At 52.8% G+C, this 21,915-nt stretch overlaps 1 protein-coding gene and 1 long non-coding RNA gene across 2 annotated transcripts; both read right to left on the bottom strand.

Moving 5' to 3' along the window:
- Positions 1–715: 715 nt before the first annotated feature.
- On the bottom strand, positions 716–19,342 carry CACYBP (calcyclin binding protein). The gene is made up of 6 exons (XM_002714999.5): positions 18,919–19,342; positions 6,648–6,864; positions 4,161–4,257; positions 3,933–4,032; positions 2,772–2,869; positions 716–1,057 (listed from the first exon to the last, which is right to left on the bottom strand). Exons 1-6 carry the CDS (start codon positions 18,937–18,939, stop codon positions 901–903), a joined length of 690 nt encoding a protein of 229 aa, XP_002715045.1. The 5' UTR covers positions 18,940–19,342; the 3' UTR covers positions 716–900.
- Positions 10,396–12,408, bottom strand: LOC138850463 (uncharacterized). Its single transcript, XR_011390244.1, has 2 exons — positions 12,323–12,408; positions 10,396–10,615 (listed from the first exon to the last, which is right to left on the bottom strand). It is a non-coding gene; the product is annotated as an uncharacterized lncRNA (long non-coding RNA).
- Positions 19,343–21,915: the final 2,573 nt, after the last annotated feature.

The following is a 21,915-nucleotide window of genomic DNA, read 5'->3' as shown; positions in this document are numbered from 1 at the left end:
TTCCACTGGTCTGGTTTTCCTGGCCCACGTCAGTAAGCCGTTTCTGCATGCTTACTCTGAATCCCACCACTTCCACAGATCCTATTAATGTTAGATTTTTCCTTTTTGTGTCTAATTGCATATTCAAAACTATACTGGCTAACACATCCAGGACAGTACAGTAATGCAGATCACAGGCACTTTGCCCTGGCTCCTTACTTTTGGGGTAAATAAAACAATCCTCCCCTAAAACTCTGGCTTCTCTGACATACTCCCAGACAAACAGATAGTAAAACTATTCTGTTACATAAAAATCTAACTTTATTGAACACAGGAATAGATGGAATTTTGCTAGAACTATACAGAGATGCTTGTGTATTCTTGTTTATAAACAAACCTATATTCACACAAATACCAGAGCCTAGATGGGAACATTTGTGGTTGGTCTGTAGTACACGGCAATAATGCACGACATACACACTCAAGATGGAGGCAGCGCTCAGCCACTCGACGGCAACTTTTAAGCACAGGAAGGTGGCTTTTACGCAGAAATGCAGGTTTCACTCTTAGGCATTTTCTTACACTGATGGGAGCTGACGTCAGTAAAGACAAGCAAGTATGTTTGTGTTCTACCTCATGACAAAAATACAATGCAGCATCTCATCAGGCTTTTTCTATGAGAATGCAGTATAACCCTTTCTGAAGCCGAGAGACCACAGAACTGAATGAAACCACCTTTAGAGGAAGCGTTTAATGAGCACATTTTATTTAAATACATCCTCCAGCAGGAGATGGAGAATCACTGCCTCTCCTTACAGGGTATGTGAGTAGTTATCTGTCGAGTTACATCCGCAGCGCAGCGACATCCCCTTGTTGGAAAGGTCGGTACTTCCACACCACAGTTCCAACAGGACTCGAGTCTCAAAATTCCGTGTCTCCTTTGGCTTGCTTCTCTCTCGATTCCACCCAGGCTTTATTAATAGTTCGCTTCATGTCGTCATCTCCATCTTCGTAGATTTTCTTCAGCACATTCATCAGTCCCTCACTAGGGTCTGCTTCTGTGTCGTAGGAGGGCTTTCTGTTAAAGCAGGGGAATGGAGACATCAGAGCACGAGCAGACACAGCGAGGCTGTTAGGAGCGGTAGAAGTAGGGGGAGGGGATGAGCTATCCAAACCAGCACCTACCAGAGAGGCGCATACTTAACTCATGGAACAGCAGTCCCCAAAATAAGATCCAGACAGTGGGATCTCAGGTGATTTTTAGATAAAATAAGCATGTACCTGTTTTAATTTTTCAAAGCTAGTTCCTCACGAGTTGGGGAAAACACAAACATATTACACAGAGATGCATAATGAAGCTCATGCTTCCCAACTGGAGAAGCTGTCTTTTAGGGGTGGATATGAGGCCTGATGGTTAAGATGCTGCTTGGACAGCTGCATCCCACATCAGACTGCCTGGGCTGAAGTCCCAAGTCTGCTCCTGGTTCCAGTATCCTGCTAGTGTGCACCCATGGCGCTGGGTCCAGGAGTAAGTCCCCGGCTTTGGCCTGGCCATTGTAGGCATCGGTGGAATGAACCAGTGGATAGCAGCATGCTCTCTAAGCCTTCGTAAGCCTGAAATCCACGGTTTTGGGCATAGTGACCAGAATGGTCTTTAATGTATGTAGGAGTACTTTTAAATGTTCAAACTAGGCCAATTAACCTTTTATTTAATTACATTAAAAATTTATTAGAAAGTTCATCTACTGGTTCATGAGCTGGGAACTGAATCTGAGGCTCCCACATGAATTCAACTTATTAGTGCCAGAGTCTGTACTGGGCACCGTACTTGAGTAACCCTGTACTTGAGTAACTCAATTCTACAGACAAGTCTGATATAGCAGATTCCGGCTAGCCGCATCCCAAATGCATGCTGGCTTACATAAGCAGCACTGACTCCAGGGATTACAGGGTACTCAAGAGGTACAACTGGGCTAGAACAGAAGTATCTTTGAATCAGGTTTATTTGGAAGTCAGAGTGACTAATCTTCCATAACTGGGTGGCTACAATGGCCAGGAGCTTCTTCCAGGTCTCCTATGTGGGTGGCAGGGGTCCAACCACTTAAGCCATCTTCTACTTTTCTCAGGCCCTTGAGTGGAACAACTGGGACATGAACCAGTGCCCATATGGGATGCTAGCATTGCAGGTGGCGATTTTACCCGCTATGTCACACTGTTGTAAAGCTGTCTTTAGGCCGGCGCCGTGGCTCACTAGGCTAATCCTCCGCCTAGCGGTGCTGGCACACCGGGTTCTAGTCCCGGTTGCCCCTCTTCCAGGCCAGCTCTCTGCTGTGGCCCGGGAGTGCAGTGGAGGATGGCCCAAGTGCTTGGACCCTGCACCCGCATGGGAGACCAGGAGGAAGCACCTGGCTCCTGGCTTCGGATCGGCGCGGTGCGCCAGCTGTGGTGGCCATTTTTGGGGGGGTGAACCAATGGAAAAGGAAGACCTTTCTGTCTACTCTGCCTGTCAAAAAAAAAAAAAAAAAAAAAAAGCTGTCTTTATTAGGAAAGGTAATATTCCTGCCATCCACTTGGGAGGGCTCCACAAACTCCTGGCTTTGGCCTGGCCCTGGCTGTTGCGGCCATTTTGGGAGTGACCCAGCGGACGGAAGCTCTCCAACTGTGACTTTCAAATAATAAAAGAAACATGTTGCCTACTTGACACAGGCGTTCTTTAAGGACAGAGTAAGTCATGGCCTTGTCACTGACTACCTCGCTCTCCTCTGTAAAGCACACTGCCGATGTAAACTCACTCTTTTTCTTTGCACTCTTTTTCAACCTGGGTCAGGTAGTCCCATCGGGTGTTCTCTGCTTTTTTCCTACATAAGATCAGAACTGTGTCCGTCTTGACCTGGAAGAAAAGCAGGTACAGCTCAGAGCACGTGTAGACAGGCGTGAACAGCAGCAAACAGTTACTCACTCAATCCTCCTGGGCTTGCACTGGTGCTGGCAGTGCCTTTTCAAAGTCTGTGAAGTAAAACCTGAGTGCCTCCCAACAGTAACACGTGCTAGGAAGGCAGGAATCCAGGCTCTGCGGGAAGGGCCTTCTGGGCCGGTGCAGCAGCCTGGCAGAATGGCCCTGAGATGGAGAGAGCCTGGTCCTGAGTGGTTGGAGGGACGAGTACAATAGGAAAGGGGGGAGGCATAGGCAGGTAACAGACGACACAAGGCAGCAGGGGAGGGGAGGAGGGGAGAGAGAGAAAAGAGCAACACATCTTCCCACAACCGTCAGTTTAAGTCCTAGGAGCCCTCTGAGTGTCCCTTCAGTGTGCAATCAGCGGATGGAGAAGGTGCAGTGAGACACACACGTGACTTAACCTGCTACGTAACTATGCAGAGGATGCCATGTCTTACCACATACAGTAAGCCTCATTCATTCAAGTGAGAAGAGAGGTATGGTCTGAACTAGTGCAAAGTATGCATGGTCTTTAGAAAGGCAGCTCCGTTATTTTAACAGATTCTAGCAACTCCAATTAGGCTAAGTGCTTAGTACTACCTTATCCACAGTGCGCCTATGAATAGCTACTGTTAACTTAAGCACTCTCATGTGTCATTCGACCTTTGTGAAATTGTTACCAATGTGCAAAAGGGAAAACTGAGGCACAGAGAAAGTAAACTGCCAAAGCTTGAACAACGTGTAAATTATAAAGCTGGTATTAAAATTCAAGTCTCACCCTTAAGCACTTCCGAAGTTATTTCTCTCCTGATTGCAATATTCTTACAATCAGCTGACAAACATTTTTCTGTAATATTTAAGGTTTCATAGGCTGCAACTACTCGGTACAACTCATAACCAAGTAAGCAGGGCTATGTCATTGCTGGTCGCTGTTAAAGCAAAGTTAACCCTAGTTCATTTCAATTGTAAAGCATCCAGATTACATAACACTATGACCAAAAAGGGGGAAGAAACTCACTTTTTTTGAACTGCCTTCCACAGAGATAGGTTTCAACAGATTGTTCACAATCATGGAGTAATTCTTGCCATTTAAGTTCTTTACCAAAAGATCAAATGACCTGTAACACAATCAGGAATACATCACCTTTGTGGTTTCTTGTGAAAACACCTACCAGCTTTTTTCAGGGTCCACACTTGGCCAAAGTCCCTCCTGATGACCCCCGTCTTTCCCATCACGATGACTCACCGCTCTGTGAAATGCACCTGCACACTCTCCGTGGGAACGTGATGAACTCCAGGTAGAGTAATGTAGATTTTCACAAACTTATCTGACTGATCCCATCCTAACAGGAAAGAAGGGACACAGTCAGACCTCCCCCATTAGAACAGCAGATGCATACCACTCATCATAAAACTCAGTTTTTATGTTTGTTACTGGCTCCTCATTTTTATTTCACTAAGAAATTTTTCTAGCTATAGAAAAACTCTCCCCAAAGTTAGGTATCTACTAAGTGGTAAAACTTAATTAGCCTTCGTGTTCATTAACCTGATTTTGAATCTATGTTCTTTTTATTCTTTGGAATACATGGTCTTTAAGATGAGCTTATTTATCTTTTTATGGAACTACTTTTGTCCTACACCTATGTATTAATTCTTCACCAAGCTAGCAGGCTGCTGCTGCTGCCCAATCAATTCTACTTCTCTCGATTTCTTTCCAGCACAAGCCAGAATATGAATTTAACAACACTTCTGTTCTTTAGTCAGACTTCTTAGTTTGACTAACATAGTAAAAGCCATTGCAGTAGAAGCTATCAAACTCTTAAGTCTCTGTCACAATAAAAATTTACCAGCTTCATTTAAGAAGCATACTCCATGCAAAATACGTACAAGTATCTGCATATCCTGCTGCCCAGTCCTCCAGGATAATCAGAAAGGATGCCTGGTGGAGTTCTGCACAACTCATCTAACGCCTCACCACTGACTCAATCCAGCGTCTACACTGACAGCAGTTTCTCCCATACATGCCATCATCCTAGAGGCTGGCATCCCATGTGGTGCCAGTTCGTGTCCCGACTGCTCCACTCCACTCCAAAGCAGCAGAGGACCCAAGTGTCTGGGCCCTGCCATCCACATGGGAGATCTGGATAAGCGCCTGGCCCAGCCGCTGCAGCCCTCTGGGGGATAAACCAGCGATGGAAGGCGTCTCTGTAACTGTTCCAAATAAATAAAACCCCGATCCTCCTTACCTCCTCCAGACAGATTCCTAGAGTCATGGGCGTGCAGTGTCTCACGGCACCCAATGCGTCTCCTGAGTGGGAGACACACCGCCTCCTGCTGTGCCTTTAAGTCGCGCGCACGTCTCTGCTCACTGTTCCCCTCCTTGGCCACTTGCTAAAACCTCCTGAAACGTCAATGTCTCCTCCAATTCTACTTATCTCCAGAATTATTTCTTCAGCTACATTCTCATAATATTTTAAAATCTCTACTGAAGGGCTGGTGTTGGTGGCCCAACAATTAAAGCTGCCACCTGCGGTGCCGGCATCCCATATGGGCACTGGTTAAAGTCCCAGCTGCTCCACTTCTGATCCAGCTCCCTGCTGTGGCCTGCGAGACCAGTGAGGGACAGCCCAAGTCCTTGGGCCCCTGCGCCTGTGTGGGAGACCCAGAAGAAGCTCCTGGCTCTGGACTGGCTCCGCTCTGGCTTTTGCAGCCATCCGAGGAGTGAACCAGCAGATGGAAGACCTCTCTCTCTGCTTCTGCATCTCAAATAAACAAAATCTTTAAAAAAAAAATCTCCACTGAACCTGGTTAAGCAAATACCATGAAGCAGCTACTATGTGATGGATCTATGGCTGCCCCTTACAAGACAGTTCATGGCTCAGATGCAAGCTGCCATTTCCAAACAAAAAACTTACATTCCATCAAGAAAAAAGTTTGCCTACATTATTACAGTATTAGTTGTATGTTTATGTCCTAATCAGACACTAAGCAGGAACTGGCTTTTAGTCACTACTATGTATCTACGTATTTAAGCACAATAATGGCTCAAAAATATTTCTTTTCCTTTTCTCAGTTAACTTTGGTAGTACATTTGATGAAATGTACAAAATGACCTAAACAGCTGTGTTCCATACATAGTGTATTTCAGAATAGTCTGTTGTTCTTGCCAGTTATCATCGTTGTGTTAAATCTCCTTATTTTCTTTAGTAATCTAGAGTGTATCCTTTCCTTTTTATCTAATAAAAATACAAAGCACCTTATTCAAGAGAAACTGATGAGTGTTCTAAGATACCAAAACATTCAAAATATTTTAAAAAATCAGTTTGTTGGGGCCGGCGCTGTGGCGCAGCGGGTTAACACCTTGGCCTGAAGCGCTGGCATCCCATATGGGTGCCGGTTCTAGTCCCGGCTGCTCCTCTTCTGATCCAGCTCTCTGCTATGCCTGGGAAAGCAGTGGAAGATGGCCCAAGTCCTTGGGCCCCTGCATCCGCATGGGAGACCTGGAAGAAACTCCTGGCTTCGGACTGGCGCAGTTCCGGCCATTGCGACATTTTGGGGAGTGAACCAGCAGATGGAAGATTTCTCTCTCTCTCTCTGCCTCTCCTCTCTCTGTAACTCTGACTTTCAAATAAATAAATAAAAGTATTTTAAAAAATCAGTTTGTCAATGGATGACTACTGAGGCATAAACTGCTTACAGACAGAAATCACCAAATGCACGGGACAAGTCATACCGTAATTACTGATCTTCACTGTATAGCCCGTTGTAATGGGAGCAACCACAGCAGCCGGCTTTTCATTGTCAAGTTCTGTTTTGCTCTGTGGCTTCTGCTGCACCTTGTTCTTGATCTCTGTCTCAATCTTGGATTTCTCTGCTGTAAGGGCATCATGGATTCTTTTCCTAGTAGTCTTTTCCAGCAACGCCTTCACCTCTTCTAGATCCTTCTGTAGCTGCATTAAAATAAAAGGTGAGTCAGTGAGGATAAATAAGGCGTATCATTTCAAATTACTAGAATTCTGGGATTGAGCTACAACTTTACTTGCTCCACTGTAAGTAACTCAAGCTGTTGTTTTTTAAACATTTAGTGTCCTTTCAAGATAGTTTTATTCATTAATTGGTCTTTAAGGCAGAGTGACAGAGAGATTCTTTCACCTGCTGGTTCACTCCCCAAAAGGTGGCAACATCTTCCATCCATCCACTGTTCTACTCCCCGATGACTGCAACAGCCACGGCTGGACCAGACCCAGGAAGCTGGCAAACCAGGCATTTTTATATGGCATTCAGGTCCCCAAGTTAGGCTGCTGCACCACAACACCCACTCTGCAGATTTTTTTTTTTTTTTTTTTGGACAGGCAGAGTGGACAGTGAGAGAGAGACAGAGAGAAAGGTCTTCCTGTGCCGTTGGTTCACCCTCCAATGGCCGCTGCGGCCGGCGCACCGCGCTGATCCGATGGCAGGAGCCAGGAGCCAGGTGCTTCTGCTGGTCTCCCATGGGGTGCAGGGCCCAAGCACTTGGGCCATCCTCCACTGCACTCCCTGGCCACAGCAGAGAGCTGGTCTGGAAGGGGGGCAACCGGGACTAGAACCCGGTGTGCCAGCGCCGCTAGGCGGAGGATTAGCCTAGTGAGCTGCAGCGCCGGCCCCACTCTGCAGATTTTAGTAAAAGTAATTCAGAGGCTGGTGCTGTGGCATAGCGGGTAAAAGCCGCTGCTGCGTGCAGTGCCAGCATCCCACATGGGTGCCAGTTCTAGTCTTGGCTGCTCCACTTCTGATCCAGCTTCCTGCTATGGCCTGGGATAGCAGTGAAAGATGACCCAAGTCCCTGGGCCCCTGTACCCAGGGGAGACCCGGAGGAAACTCCTGGCTTCGGGGGAGTGCACCAGCAGATATAAGACTCCCCACCCCACCCCTCACCCCCACCCCGGTCTAACTTTTTCAAGTACGTAAGTAAAATCTTTTTTAACAAAAAGTAATTCAGGGGAGCTGTGGTGTAGCGGGTAAAGCCGCTGCCTGTAGTGCCCGCACCCCATATGGGCGCCAGCTGCTCCACTTCCACTTCTCTGCCGTGGCCTGGGAAAGCAGTAGAGGATGGCACAAGTCCTTGGGCCCCTGCACACGCGTGGGAGACCCGGAAGAATTTCCTGGCTTCAGATCCTCACAGCTCGGGCTGGGGAGTGAACCAGCGGACCCCTCCTGCTGCCTCTGCCTTCAAATAAATCTTTAAAAAAAAAAAAAATGGAATTCAGACATTTCCCTATAACATCAGTTTTAGAGTCATCAGATGTTAGAATTTCTTAAGAGATTACAGAATCCACACTGACATAACCCCACCATGGTCAATGACCAGTCTTCACTGATCCTCCTACCCCAAATAAAAAGCTGGTATTTTAAAGACAAAATAATTAAAAATAAACAACAAACAACCCTCTGGGCAGGCACCATCGTATACAGGGAGTTACTCTACCACACTGCCTATCAGAGTTCAAGTCCCGGCTGCTCTGCTTCCAATCCAGCTCCCTGCCAACGCATCTTGGGAGCAGCAGATGGCGGCCAGTATCTCTGTGGGAGAGCTGGCTAGAGCTCCAGGCTCCTGGCTTTGGTCTAGCCCAGCCATGGCTGCTTCAGCCATCTGAGTAGAGAAATATTAGAGGGAAGATCCCTCTTCTCTGCTTTCAAGTAAGTAAAAACACACACTTCAAGTCAATACATCACCTACTGAAATAACTGTACTCTCCATGGAGATTCAGCAAAGATTTTATGAAGTTCCTTAGTTGAAGACACTGTTAGAAAATTAATGAACTGGGCTCAGTTCAAGTCCTGGCTGCTCCACTTCCAATCCAGCTCCCTGTTAATGTGCCTGGGAAAACAATGGAGGATGGTCCTGGTGCCTGAGCCCCTGGGCCATTTGGGGAATGAACCAACAGATGGAAGATCCTGCCCTCTACCCCCGTCTCTCCCCATCTCTTTGAAATTCTGGCATAAATAAATAAACCTTTAATGAACCTGAGGGCAAGTGTTTGGCCTACAGGATAAGATGCCCCCACGATCCTTCAGTGACTGGGTTGGATGCACGGCTCCAGGTTTTGACTCTGGCTTCCTGATAATACAGAACCTAGGAGCCAGCAGTGATGACGTGACGGGGGTCCTGTCATTCATGCGGAAGATCTGGGCTGAGTTCCTACTTCACTTCCAGAGAGGAAACTCCTGCGGTTATTTGGAGAATGAACGAGCATGTGGGAGATCTCTTTGCCTCTCAAATATTTGAAAGGCAGAGTTACAAAGAGAAGGAGAAGAAGGAGAAGGAGAGGGGGAGGGGGAGGGGGAGGGGGAGGGGGAGGGGGAGGGGGAGGGGGAGGGGGAGGGAGAAGGAAAGGGAGAGGCAGAGGCAGGGAGAGGCAGAGGCAGAGACAGAGACATCCCATCCGCTGGCTCCCTCCTCAGTTGGCTGCGACAGCCAGAGCTGTGCTGACCCAGGAGCCTGGAGCCTCTTCCCGGTCTCCCGCGTGAGTACAGGGGCCCAAGGACTTGGGCCATTTTCCATTGCTTTCCCAGGCCACAGCAGAGAGCTGGATCTGAAGAGGAGCTGCTGGGACTTGAACTGGCGCCCTCATGTGATGCCGGTGCTTCAGGTCAGGGCTTTAAGCTGCTGTGGCACAGCACCAGCCACAAGAATTTTTTTAAAAAGTAAAATAAATGAGTTTAAAAGTTTCGCCCTAATTATTCTGTGACATATTGCAAATGCACGAGAGGAGAGGCAGAGAGAGAAAGAGAGAGGGAGAGGAAGAGGGCGAGAGCGGTCTTCCATCCGCTGGTTCACTCCCCAATTGGCCACAATGGCTGGAGCTTTACCGATCCGAAACCAAGAGGCAGGAGCTTCCTCCGGTCTCCCATGTGGGTACAGGGGCCCAAAGACTTGGGCCATCTTCTACTGCTTTCCCAGGCCATAGCAGACAGCTGGATTGGAAGTGGAACAGCCAGGGCTCGAACTGGTGCCTATATGGGATTCCGGCGCTTCAGGCCAGGGTGTTAATCCACTGTGCCACAGTGCTGGCCCCTAAACCACTCTTCTTCTTTTTTTTTTTTTTGACAGGCAGAGTGGACAGTGAGAGAGAGAGACAGAGAGAAAGGTCTTCCTTTGCCGTTGGTTCACCCTCCAATGGCCGGCGCGCTGCGGCCGGCGCACAGCGCTGATCTGATGGCAGGAGCCAGGAGCCAGGTGCTTTTCCTGGTCTCCCATGGGGTGCAGGGCCCAAGCACCTGGGCCATCCTCCACTGCACTCCCTGGCCACAGCAGAGGGCTGGCCTGGAAGAGGGGCAACCGGGACAGAATCCGGCGCCCTGACCGGGACTAGAACCTGGTGTGCCGGCGCCGCTAGGCGGAGGATTAGCCTAGTGAGCCGCGGCGCCGGCCCCAACCACTATTCTTAAAATGACTTTATATTCTGGCTTGATACCTGCAACCTAACCAGGGAAATCTTAACTTTTGTTTGAAATTATACAAAAAGCTGAATATAGTTCTGCATACAGTCCTACGGACTTACTTTTAAGGGTACAGGTTAAAAACTTGTCATGGGACTCCAATGCCATTAAAATTGGTGGTAAAAACGCCATCTTACTTGTTACAGTGGCCCTATTAGGTGTTAACGTGAACATCTGGATAGCATTAAGTGTTGAAGAGATCACGTAAATAACATCAAGTACCTGCTAATAATAATAGAATTAAAAAGGAGGAAATGTCCATGGGAAGCAGTCCACACAGCAGTCTATAACACTCTGACCTCAGAATCAACCCTTAAGGCTTCCTGGTCTGGCTGAAAGGCTTATGAGTGCATTTCAGACATGGAAAGCCAAGACACTGTGGCACAAAATATCCTACATAAAGGATCTCTGTGAGTGACCCCAGTGGAAAGAAGGGGCCATCAAAGAAAGATGTACTCTTCTCTAAAGGAAGGAGAGTGTGGGGAGCAACTCGGACTAGACTAAGTTACTGGAATTAAGACTTATTCTATGCATCTGCTCTCCCACAATATGGCGCTGGGAGAGGAGGAAACAGCTTTTACACAGCTGCCTCCAGTTCAACCAATAAACTGTGGGACTTACTCCTGATTGGAGGAGAGCAGCGTACTCGGCGTGTGGGTAGCAGAGTTGGGATTGGCGGAAGAGGACTATAAAGGAGGAGAGAGACAACATGCACCAGGAACATCTAAAGGGAACATCTAAGGGGAACACCTGTGCAGCCCCCGAGAGAGCCGGCCGGCGGTGTGCTGCTCCCCTGCGGAAGTGGGGAAAGTGGCCAGGGGGAACTGCCCTTCCACGGAGGTGGAAGGGTTGGTAGCCAACCCGGGAAGAACCAGCAGCAAACCCGGGGAGGGCCAAGCAGACAAAAGAACAGTGCAGGGTCCTGTGTCGTTCCTCCATGAAGACGGGGAGCGACATAATGGTGCCGTGACTCGGATATGAAGCCTAGGCAGGGTTTAGTGTCGTTCCTCCACGAAGAGGGGGAGCGACAGGAGAGAACTTCCACTTTGATTTTGGCCCTGTCTAAATACTGACAGAGTCTGTGGTCACAAAAGGCTTCCATAGCCTTGGCAGCTCTTGGCAAGAGCCTGGAATGATCACTGACGGCATAAATAAGAGTGTCAGTTGTTAAATGAACAACAGACATCACTGTGCACCTGCTCTCCATGTAGGACCTCTGTCCTTAATGAGTTGTATGAGAATTAACTGCAAAATTTGTTCTCAAACTGTACTTTATATGTTATATGTGTGCTGGGTGCAAACTGTTGAAATCAGTGCTTAACATAGAGTTGGTCCTCTGTATATAAACTAAAAATGAACCATAATGAAGAATGGGATGGGGGGGTAAAGAACACTATATTCCTAAAGTTGCACCTATAATATATGCACTCATTAAATAGAAGCTTTAAAAAAGTCTTATACTGCCAGATAACTCAGCGTATTATCCAAAGTACAACAGAACTTGCAAGCCTTTATGTTTCTTAACAGTCTTATAAAGTGCAGTAACCTAACTAGTCCTTCTACCCCAAGTCTTTTATCACCTCATTAACTGAGAATCACTCATTTTGCCTATCTGTTCAACAGGTGTACATACCCTGCCCGCCCGCTCAGAAAAAACTTATATACTAAAACTAAAATGAATTACATCTTTTGAATGGAGATTGAAGACATTTAGTTCAAAACAGTTCGTTCATATAATGGTTTCAAAAATTCACACTGATTCTAGTATCAACATAATGAAAAATGTTGAAGTGTAAAATGAGTAATTTTTCCCAAGTAGGAATTCAGTTATCAAACAGATCAAATCTAAACAGCAAATTTTTCTGAAAGGGATAGGAATCCTTTTCATAGTAGACTCAGAAAGGAACTCAGAATTAATGAAGCAAGTACCTCCCAACTTCTGTCTTGTCAGGCCCCATTTTTTTTTTTTTGGGCCAGTTTTGGCTCTAAAGTTCATTTGCAAGAGATATGCACCACAGCAACTTCCAGCAGGCCCGTTCTGAGGGTTTCTCACAGTCCTGAACGCCAGCGACAGTGATTTCCTGGCGCTTTTCTGCACGTTCTTGAGATGTTCCGACTGACCCTGTGTCCTGGCTTTGTCGGCATGCGTGTTTGCTCTTTGCAGGAACCGCATTTCATCTTTATCCTGCACCATAAACACTTCAGCTTTAGTTCCCAGTCGATTTCCTACATCTTCACTAGCATACATTAAAACCAAGCCTCCTAAAAATGGGAAAGGACTTACGTAGACATCTCTCCCAAGAACACAGCGGCCACCAAGCACTTGAAAAGATGATCACCTTTAGTCACCAGGGAAATGTCTATGGCATTTATACTACTAGGGGGGGTATCATAAAAACAAACAAAACCCCAGAAACTAGCAAACGGTGATGAGGACATGGGAAAAACTAGAACCTTCTTCCATTTCTGTGGAAATATAAAAAGGTGCAGCAGTTCAGGAACAGACCTCAGAGTTAGGATCTGACCTCGTAATTCCACTCCTAGGTACGTGTCCACACAAAAACCTGCACAGAAGTATTCCCTGACAGCATGATTCCTGAGTGGATGCTGAGGTTTGGATACAGCCTGAATCCATCTGCTAAGGCCTCGTGCGTTACATACTTAGTCCCCAGTATGGTGGTATTATCAGGAGGGAACTTCTAAAAGATAGCGCTTAGAGGGACAGCAGTGTGGTACAGCAGGTTAAGCAGCCATCTGCAGCCAGCATCCCATACGGGTGCCAGTTTGAGTCCCGGCTGCTCCACTTCTGATCCAGCTCCCTGCTAATGCGCCCAAGTGTTTGGGCCCCTGCACCCGAGTGGGAGACCCACAAGAAGCTCCATGCTGCAGCCATTTGGGGAGTGAACCAACTGATGGAGGCTCACTCTCTCTACCACTCCCACCCTCCCTCTGTAACTGCCCTTCAAATAAATCAAAACCTAAAAGCTTAGTGAGAGGTGTTAAGTGCCTTGAGAAGAGAGTGAGGTAGTTCCATGGCACCCCCGTGGGCTCCTGTGACAATGCGATGTTAGCAGAGAGTGAGCCTGCCCCTCTCCTGCCACGTGAGCGCTCACTCAGGCATACCCACCACGTGGTGTGCAGCCAGGAGGGGCCTCCCCAGCCTTCGCAGGTGGGAGCTAAGCAGCCTCTTATTTATTGAGCACCCAGCCTTGGGCACGCATCCCTGCGGCGGAATAAAGGCCTGAGACACTCACCAAGTGGGAACAACTTCAGTGTCCTTCAGCTGGCGACCGAATGACCAGAAGTAGTACTCAGCCCTATACAGGAACGGCTGACCGACACACAGCACCCCGTGGCGAGCCTGCGCACACCAAAGCGGCCGAAAACCACAGGCACACCTAACACCCTACATCTACAGTGCCCAGCGCAGGCAAACCCACGGAGACGAAGTGGACACGTGAGGAGGCAGGCAGGGCGAGGGGCTGGGGGCCATGTTGTGAGGGGCGAGGGAACCGTGTGCGGCCAGGCGGCGGCCTGCGATGGAGACCCCGTGAGGAGTCGCCGAAGGTGCACCTGAAAACGGTGTCAAGGCTGCGCTCCGCCTCCACCACGAAGCGCTCGTCGTGTGCACGTGCGTTTCTCGGTGTCCGACACGGGGACGGCCCCCACTCGGAGGGGTCCACGCGAGCTCGCACAGGCGGGGCCGCAGCTCCCCCGCGACACGGACCGCCCTCAGGGCACAGGACACTCAGCTCCACGTGGACACCCGCGGCAGGGCTAACACGGCGCTGGGCCCGTGATCTCCCACAGCATCGGTCTACACGGGCGCTCGGCCCGTGACTTCGCTCCCACAGCATCTGTCTACACAGCACACCTATCACGATTTCTCACAGCATCTGTCTACACGGTGCTCGGCCCGGGATCTCCCACAGCATGTCTACACAGCACACAGCCCGGGATCTCCCACAGCATGTCTACACGGCGCTCGGCCCAGGATCTCCCACAGCATGTCTACACAGCACCCAGCTCGGGATCCCCCACAGCATGTCTACACAGCACCCAGCCCGGGATCCCCCACAGCATGTCTACACAGCACACAGCCCGGGATCCCCCACAGCATCTGTCTACACAGCACACAGCCCGGGATCTCCCACAGCATGTCTACACAGCACACAGCCCGGGATCTCCCACAGCATGTCTACACGGCGCTCGGCCCAGGATCTCCCACAGCATGTCTACACAGCACCCAGCTCGGGATCCCCCACAGCATGTCTACACAGCACCCAGCTCGGGATCCCCCACAGCATGTCTACACAACACACAGCCCGGGATCCCCCACAGCATGTCTACACAACACACAGCCCGGGATCTCCCGCAGCATGTCTACACAGCACACAGCCCGGGATCTCCCACAGCATGTCTACACAGCACACAGCCCGGGATCCCCCACAGCATGTCTACACAGCACCCAGCCCGGGATCCCCCACAGCATGTCTACACAGCACACAGCCCGGGATCCCCCACAGCATCTGTCTACACAGCACCCAGCTCGGGATCCCCCACAGCATGTCTACACAACACACAGCCCGGGATCTCCCACAGCATGTCTACACAGCACACAGCCCGGGATCCCCCACAGCATCTGTCTACACAGCACACAGCCCGGGATCTCCCACAGCAGCGGTCTACACGGCGCTCGGCCCAGGATCTCCCACAGCATGTCTACACAGCACCCAGCTCGGGATCCCCCACAGCATGTCTACACAACACACAGCCCGGGATCCCCCACAGCATGTCTACACAGCACACAGCCCGGGATCTCCCACAGCATGTCTACACAGCACACAGCCCGGGATCCCCCACAGCATGTCTACACAGCACCCAGCCCGGGATCCCCCACAGCATGTCTACACAGCACACAGCCCGGGATCCCCCACAGCATCTGTCTACACAGCACCCAGCTCGGGATCCCCCACAGCATGTCTACACAACACACAGCCCGGGATCTCCCACAGCATGTCTACACGGCGCTCGGCCCAGGATCTCCCACAGCATGTCTACACAGCACCCAGCCCGGGATCTCCCACAGCATGTCTACACAGCACCCAGCTCGGGATCCCCCACAGCATGTCTACACAGCACCCAGCTCGGGATCCCCCACAGCATGTCTACACAACACACAGCCCGGGATCTCCCACAGCATGTCTACACAGCACACAGCCCGGGATCCCCCACAGCATCTGTCTACACAGCACACAGCCCGGGATCTCCCACAGCATGTCTACACGGCGCTCGGCCCAGGATCTCCCACAGCATGTCTACACAGCACCCAGCTCGGGATCCCCCACAGCATGTCTACACAACACACAGCCCGGGATCCCCCACAGCATGTCTACACAGCACACAGCCCGGGATCCCCCATAGCATGTCTACACAGCACACAGCCCGGGATCTCCCACAGCATGTCTACACAGCACACAGCCCGGGATCTCCCACAGCATGTCTACACGGCGCTCGGCCCAGAATCTCCCACAGCATGTCTACACAGCACACAGCCCGGGATCTCCCGCAGCATGTCTACACAGCACACAGCCCGGGATCTCCCACAGCATGTCTACACAGCACACAGCCCGGGATCTCCCACAGCATGTCTACACAGCACACAGCCCGGGATCCCCCGCAGCAGCGGTCTACACAACACACAGCCCGGGATCCCCCGCAGCAGCGGTCTACATAGCACACAGCCCGGATCTCCCACAGCATCGGTCTACACAGCACACAGTCCGGCATCTCCCACAGCATCGGTCTACACAGCACACAGCCCGGGATCCCCCGCAGCATGTCTACACAACACACAGCCCGGGATCCCCCACAGCATGTCTACACAGCACACAGCCCGGGATCCCCCACAGCATGTCTACACAGCACCCAGCCCGGGATCCCCCACAGCATGTCTACACAGCACACAGCCCGGGATCCCCCACAGCATGTCTACACAACACACAGCCCGGGATCTCCCACAGCATGTCTACACAGCACACAGCCCGGGATCCCCCACAGCATCTGTCTACACAGCACACAGCCCGGGATCTCCCACAGCAGCGGTCTACACGGCGCTCGGCCCAGGATCTCCCACAGCATGTCTACACAGCACCCAGCTCGGGATCCCCCACAGCATGTCTACACAACACACAGCCCGGGATCCCCCACAGCATGTCTACACAGCACACAGCCCGGGATCTCCCACAGCATGTCTACACAGCACACAGCCCGGGATCCCCCACAGCATGTCTACACAGCACCCAGCCCGGGATCCCCCACAGCATGTCTACACAGCACACAGCCCGGGATCCCCCACAGCATCTGTCTACACAGCACCCAGCTCGGGATCCCCCACAGCATGTCTACACAACACACAGCCCGGGATCTCCCACAGCATGTCTACACGGCGCTCGGCCCAGGATCTCCCACAGCATGTCTACACAGCACCCAGCCCGGGATCTCCCACAGCATGTCTACACAGCACCCAGCTCGGGATCCCCCACAGCATGTCTACACAGCACCCAGCTCGGGATCCCCCACAGCATGTCTACACAGCACCCAGCTCGGGATCCCCCACAGCATGTCTACACAACACACAGCCCGGGATCTCCCACAGCATGTCTACACAGCACACAGCCCGGGATCTCCCACAGCATGTCTACACGGCGCTCGGCCCAGGATCTCCCACAGCATGTCTACACAGCACCCAGCTCGGGATCCCCCACAGCATGTCTACACAACACACAGCCCGGGATCCCCCACAGCATGTCTACACAGCACACAGCCCGGGATCCCCCACAGCATGTCTACACAGCACACAGCCCGGGATCTCCCACAGCATGTCTACACAGCACACAGCCCGGGATCTCCCACAGCATGTCTACACGGCGCTCGGCCCAGGATCTCCCACAGCATGTCTACACAGCACACAGCCCGGGATCTCCCGCAGCATGTCTACACAGCACACAGCCCGGGATCTCCCACAGCATGTCTACACAGCACACAGCCCGGGATCTCCCACAGCATGTCTACACAGCACACAGCCCGGGATCCCCCGCAGCAGCGGTCTACACAACACACAGCCCGGGATCCCCCGCAGCAGCGGTCTACACAGCACACAGCCCGGATCTCCCACAGCATCGGTCTACACAGCACACAGTCCGGCATCTCCCACAGCATCGGTCTACACAGCACACAGCCCGGGATCCCCCGCAGCATGTCTACACAACACACAGCCCGGGATCCCCCACAGCATGTCTACACAGCACCCAGCCCGGGATCCCCCGCAGCAGCGGTCTACACAGCACACAGCCCGGGATCTCCCACAGCATGTCTACACAACACACAGCCCGGGATCCCCCGCAGCATGTCTACACAGCACCCAGCTCGGGATCCCCCACAGCATGTCTACACAACACACAGCCCGGGATCCCCCGCAGCAGCGGTCTACACAGCACACAGCCCGGGATCTCCCACAGCATGTCTACACAGCACACAGCCCGGATCTCCCACAGCATCGGTCTACACAGCACACAGTCCGGCATCTCCCACAGCATCGGTCTACACAGCACACAGTCCGGCATCTCCCACAGCATCGGTCTACACAGCACCCAGCTCGGGATCCCCCACAGCATGTCTACACAGCACACAGCTCGGGATCCCCCACATCATGTCTACACAGCACACAGCCCAGGATCTCCCACAGCATCTGTCTACACAGCACACAGCCCGGGATCTCCCGCAGCATGTCTACACAGCACACATATCACGATTTCTCACAGCATCGGTCTAAACGGCGCTCGGCCCGTCATCTCCCACATCATGTCTACACAGCACAAGGCCGGGATCCCCCACAGCATGTCTACACAGCACACAGCCCGGGATCCCCCACAGCATGTCTACACAGCACCCAGCTCGGGATCCCCCACAGCAGCGGTCTACACAGCACACATATCACGATTTCTCACAGCAGCGGTCTACACGGCGCTCGGCCCGTCATCTCCCACATCATGTCTACACAGCACACAGCCCGGGATCCCCCACAGCATGTCTACACAGCACACAGCCCGGGATCCCCCACAGCATCGGTCTACACAGCACCCAGCTCGGGATCCCCCACAGCAGCGGTCTACACAGCACACATATCACGATTTCTCACAGCAGCGGTCTGGCCTACACGCGGGGCGCAGAGCCCGAAAGCAGGGAGAGAAGTCACCTACTTCCACAACCACACGGAGCGGCTGGAGGCCGAGAGCGCAGGGGGCGCCAGGGACGACCCTGCCGGGCCCGGAGGGGCGCGCCCGGCCGCAGGGCTCCGGGAACTCGGTCCGCGCAGGGCGGCCGCTGCTCTGCACCCAGCACCCAGCACCGCGCTCAAACCCGCGCGACGCAAGGCCGCCCGCCGCGTCACCGCGCCGCCGCCCGCCGCCATTCCCGAGGCCGCCGGCCCCGACCCACGCGGACGCCGGGGCCGACTCCCTTACCTCGTCCACAGCCGAAGCCATGGTCCGGCGCGGGCAGGCCGAGGCCCGAGCTGCAGCCGCGCGAGCGCCGGGAACAGGAAACGCCGCCCGAGCGCGCTCACCCCGCGCACGGACCCGCGGCCCGCGTACACCCGACCGTGCGCCGCCCGCTCCCGCACGCGGAGCCTCTGGAACCTTCGCGAGCCCGCCCGCCCGCCTCGCGCAGCTCCGCCCCGCCCCGCCCAGATCTCGCGAGCGAACCGGCCGGCCGAGAGCCACGCCCCTTCCTCCCCGCCCGGGGAACGGAGGCTTTAACCGCGCAGGCCACGCCTGCGCAGTCGCAGATTGGACCAGCTCCCTTGACGCAGCCCCGGAAATAACGCAGAGAGCTTCCGGCACGAAGCGGAAGTCGGCTAGAGAGGCGACTGCGTGCGTCCGCTCTAGGACGCCGGGCTAGTGAGGCGGCCATGTTAGCGAAGGCTTGGTTGAGCCTGCGGGAGGAGGGAAAGGGATGCGAAGGCGCAGCCTCGTGAGGTGAAGACGGCGCAGAAGAAACGTGATAGTCATGGAGAATGACTGCAGGGAGCAGTTTGATTTCCAGCGGGTTCGGCGCCGGGAGACGTCGCGGCGACCTGGCGTGCAGGACGCTGTGACGTCATCACGCGGCCGAGGCTGGAGGTGGGGCTGTGTTGACCCCCGTGGTGGGCGCGGGAGCACCGGGTTTAGGGTTGCCAGCAGGTTGCTTCGCCGTGACCCGCAGGACCGGTGACGTCGGGGACTGGTTCTGGCAGCCCCGCCCCACGTTTTGATGGTGATTGATGGTTATTCCCTGGCCGCCACCAGACGCCCGCAGCACCGTTGAGGACAAACCGAGCTCCCGGGGAGGCCTGACAGCCCGCGCTGAGCTCTGTAGGTCCGCGGTGCGCGGCGCCTTGGGAACGCACGCCTGGGCCCTCCAGGGACGTGCCGCGAAGGGAAGGAGCCAGCGCGCGGGAGCTGGCGGCGCTGGGTTCCGAGCCCACGACGCCCGGAGGCGGCTCGGCCTGCTCTCGCGGCGGATTCTGGCTTTGCCTGTGGCTAGAGACGTTTGCGCTTCGTGGAGACCTCACAAAGCTAAGCTTACACAGGTGGCGCTGCTTTGTAGGGTGCCCTTCGGGCCTGGAGAGTTTCCCAAGGCGATAGAAATGGTGCACTGATGACGTCAGAGTTCCCGGGGCGGGCCAGGAGCCCTATTGCGTATTAACTGCACCTGTTTTTAAAGTGTCTAGAATTCGCAAGTGCTTAATTAAGAGGGAACAACTAGCCATCACGGTGAAACGTGACTAGTGACGTGGCCACCTCGTTCTCTGTAACCGCCCAGGCCATGGCGTCATGCCACGTCTTCAGTCGCAGTCCCCGCAGCCCGTCCTGTGGCGAGTCTTCACACTACGTCGACACGCAGACCACTTCCCACGCCTTCACTGCTGCCAGCGGGTGGGGCTGACCTATCCCCAAATACGGCAGTGGGCCTGCTGACTAAGCTGAGTTTGCAGGGCTGTCTCTGACTTCCCCCTCATTCACGCCGGAAGCAGGTCTAAAACCCTCCCTGGAGAGGTGCCCTTACACCTGGAGGAGAGGAACACCCTTATCTCCGAACCGCAGGGGCGCAGCAATGGGAGCAAACCTTGCTAAGTGCCCCCCGGGTTATTACCCTGACAGCACACTGTTTGGGGCCTAGCCTGTGTTTTCTACAACTCCCCATTCTTCATCAAACCTGCTATTCAAAGAAACAGCGCTGGGTCCAGTGGCACACCTGGTTAGGCCATGGCCTCAGCACCGGGTTCCTGTCCAGCTGCTCCACTTCCAGTCCAGCTCCCTGCTATGGCCCGAGAAGCACCAGAGGGTGGCCCGAGTGCTTGGGCCCCTGCACCCACATGGGAGACCTGGCTCCTGGCATGGGACTAACCCCAGGCTGATGGGACTGTTTGGGGAGTGAGCCCGCAGATGGAAAATTGATCTGCGTCTCCCCTCTCTAACTCTGCCTTTCAAATAAAATCTGAACGATAACCACCATCACCGAGTTTAACTGTTTCTTCAGGTCTTTGTTTCCTTATGAAGGATCTCATGTGAAACTTACACAAATTTGTATGTTTTTCTTGTGTTCATCTGTCTTGTTAGAGGTGCCCCAGACAATGGACCTAAGATGGGTGGACGGAAAAATACATTTTCCTGTCCTACATACTTAAGACCAATCCGTCATTCATTATGTTGTCTGGATTTTTACTTTTATTGTTTTTTCTCCCTCTCCATTAGGTCTTTACGGTTCATTTTTCCCAGAGTGGAATAATCCTTTGAAACCGTCCTACCCCTTTGCTCAGAAGTCCCTCACAACCTTTCTGTCAGGCCTGGAGTAAAGTCTGCCGCGGAATGCACTTGAGACTCCTCACCTCGCTGTCGGATGCGCTGCGTGGACTTCCCTTTGTGTCTTCTTTCACACAACTCCTCGCTCACCGCTCTCTCCTCTCCCAGCTTCGCACACTGCCATTTTTTAGTTTCCTCGAACAGACTGGATTTGCTCTCTGCAACGCTGTGTTCAAACCCACTGCCTGAAATACTCTCCCCAGATCAACACAGAGCTCACTTCTCAAGTAACACCGGGGAGGCTCCTCCAGACTGTGAGCTAAGAATCAGTGGGAGATAGGTGCGATCATCAGCCATCCCCCATCCACACACAGAGGTTCTGCTTTGGTCAGCTGAGATTCCGCATGTTTGTTCTTCACTGAGAGGCAATGCCCATGCTGGTCCACTCCCCAAATGCCTGGAACAGCCCGAGGTTGGGCGAGGGCCAGAGCTGGGAGGCAGGAACTCAACCCAGATCTCCCATGTGAGTGGCTGGAACCCAGTTACTTGCACCAGCATCCCAGTAGGAAGCTGGAATCAGGAGCTGCAGGTGACTGTTGAACACAGGCCCTCCATTATGGGACACGGGCATATTAAACACCGTCAACTGCTAGGCCAAAGACCCTCCTCTGATTAATA

Source organism: Oryctolagus cuniculus, chromosome 7 (genome assembly GCF_964237555.1).
Source record: "Oryctolagus cuniculus chromosome 7, mOryCun1.1, whole genome shotgun sequence".
Classification (NCBI taxonomy): domain Eukaryota; kingdom Metazoa; phylum Chordata; class Mammalia; order Lagomorpha; family Leporidae; genus Oryctolagus; species Oryctolagus cuniculus.
The sequence above is the reverse complement of the archived record's forward strand: the minus strand, read 5'-3'. Positions and strand labels throughout refer to the sequence as shown.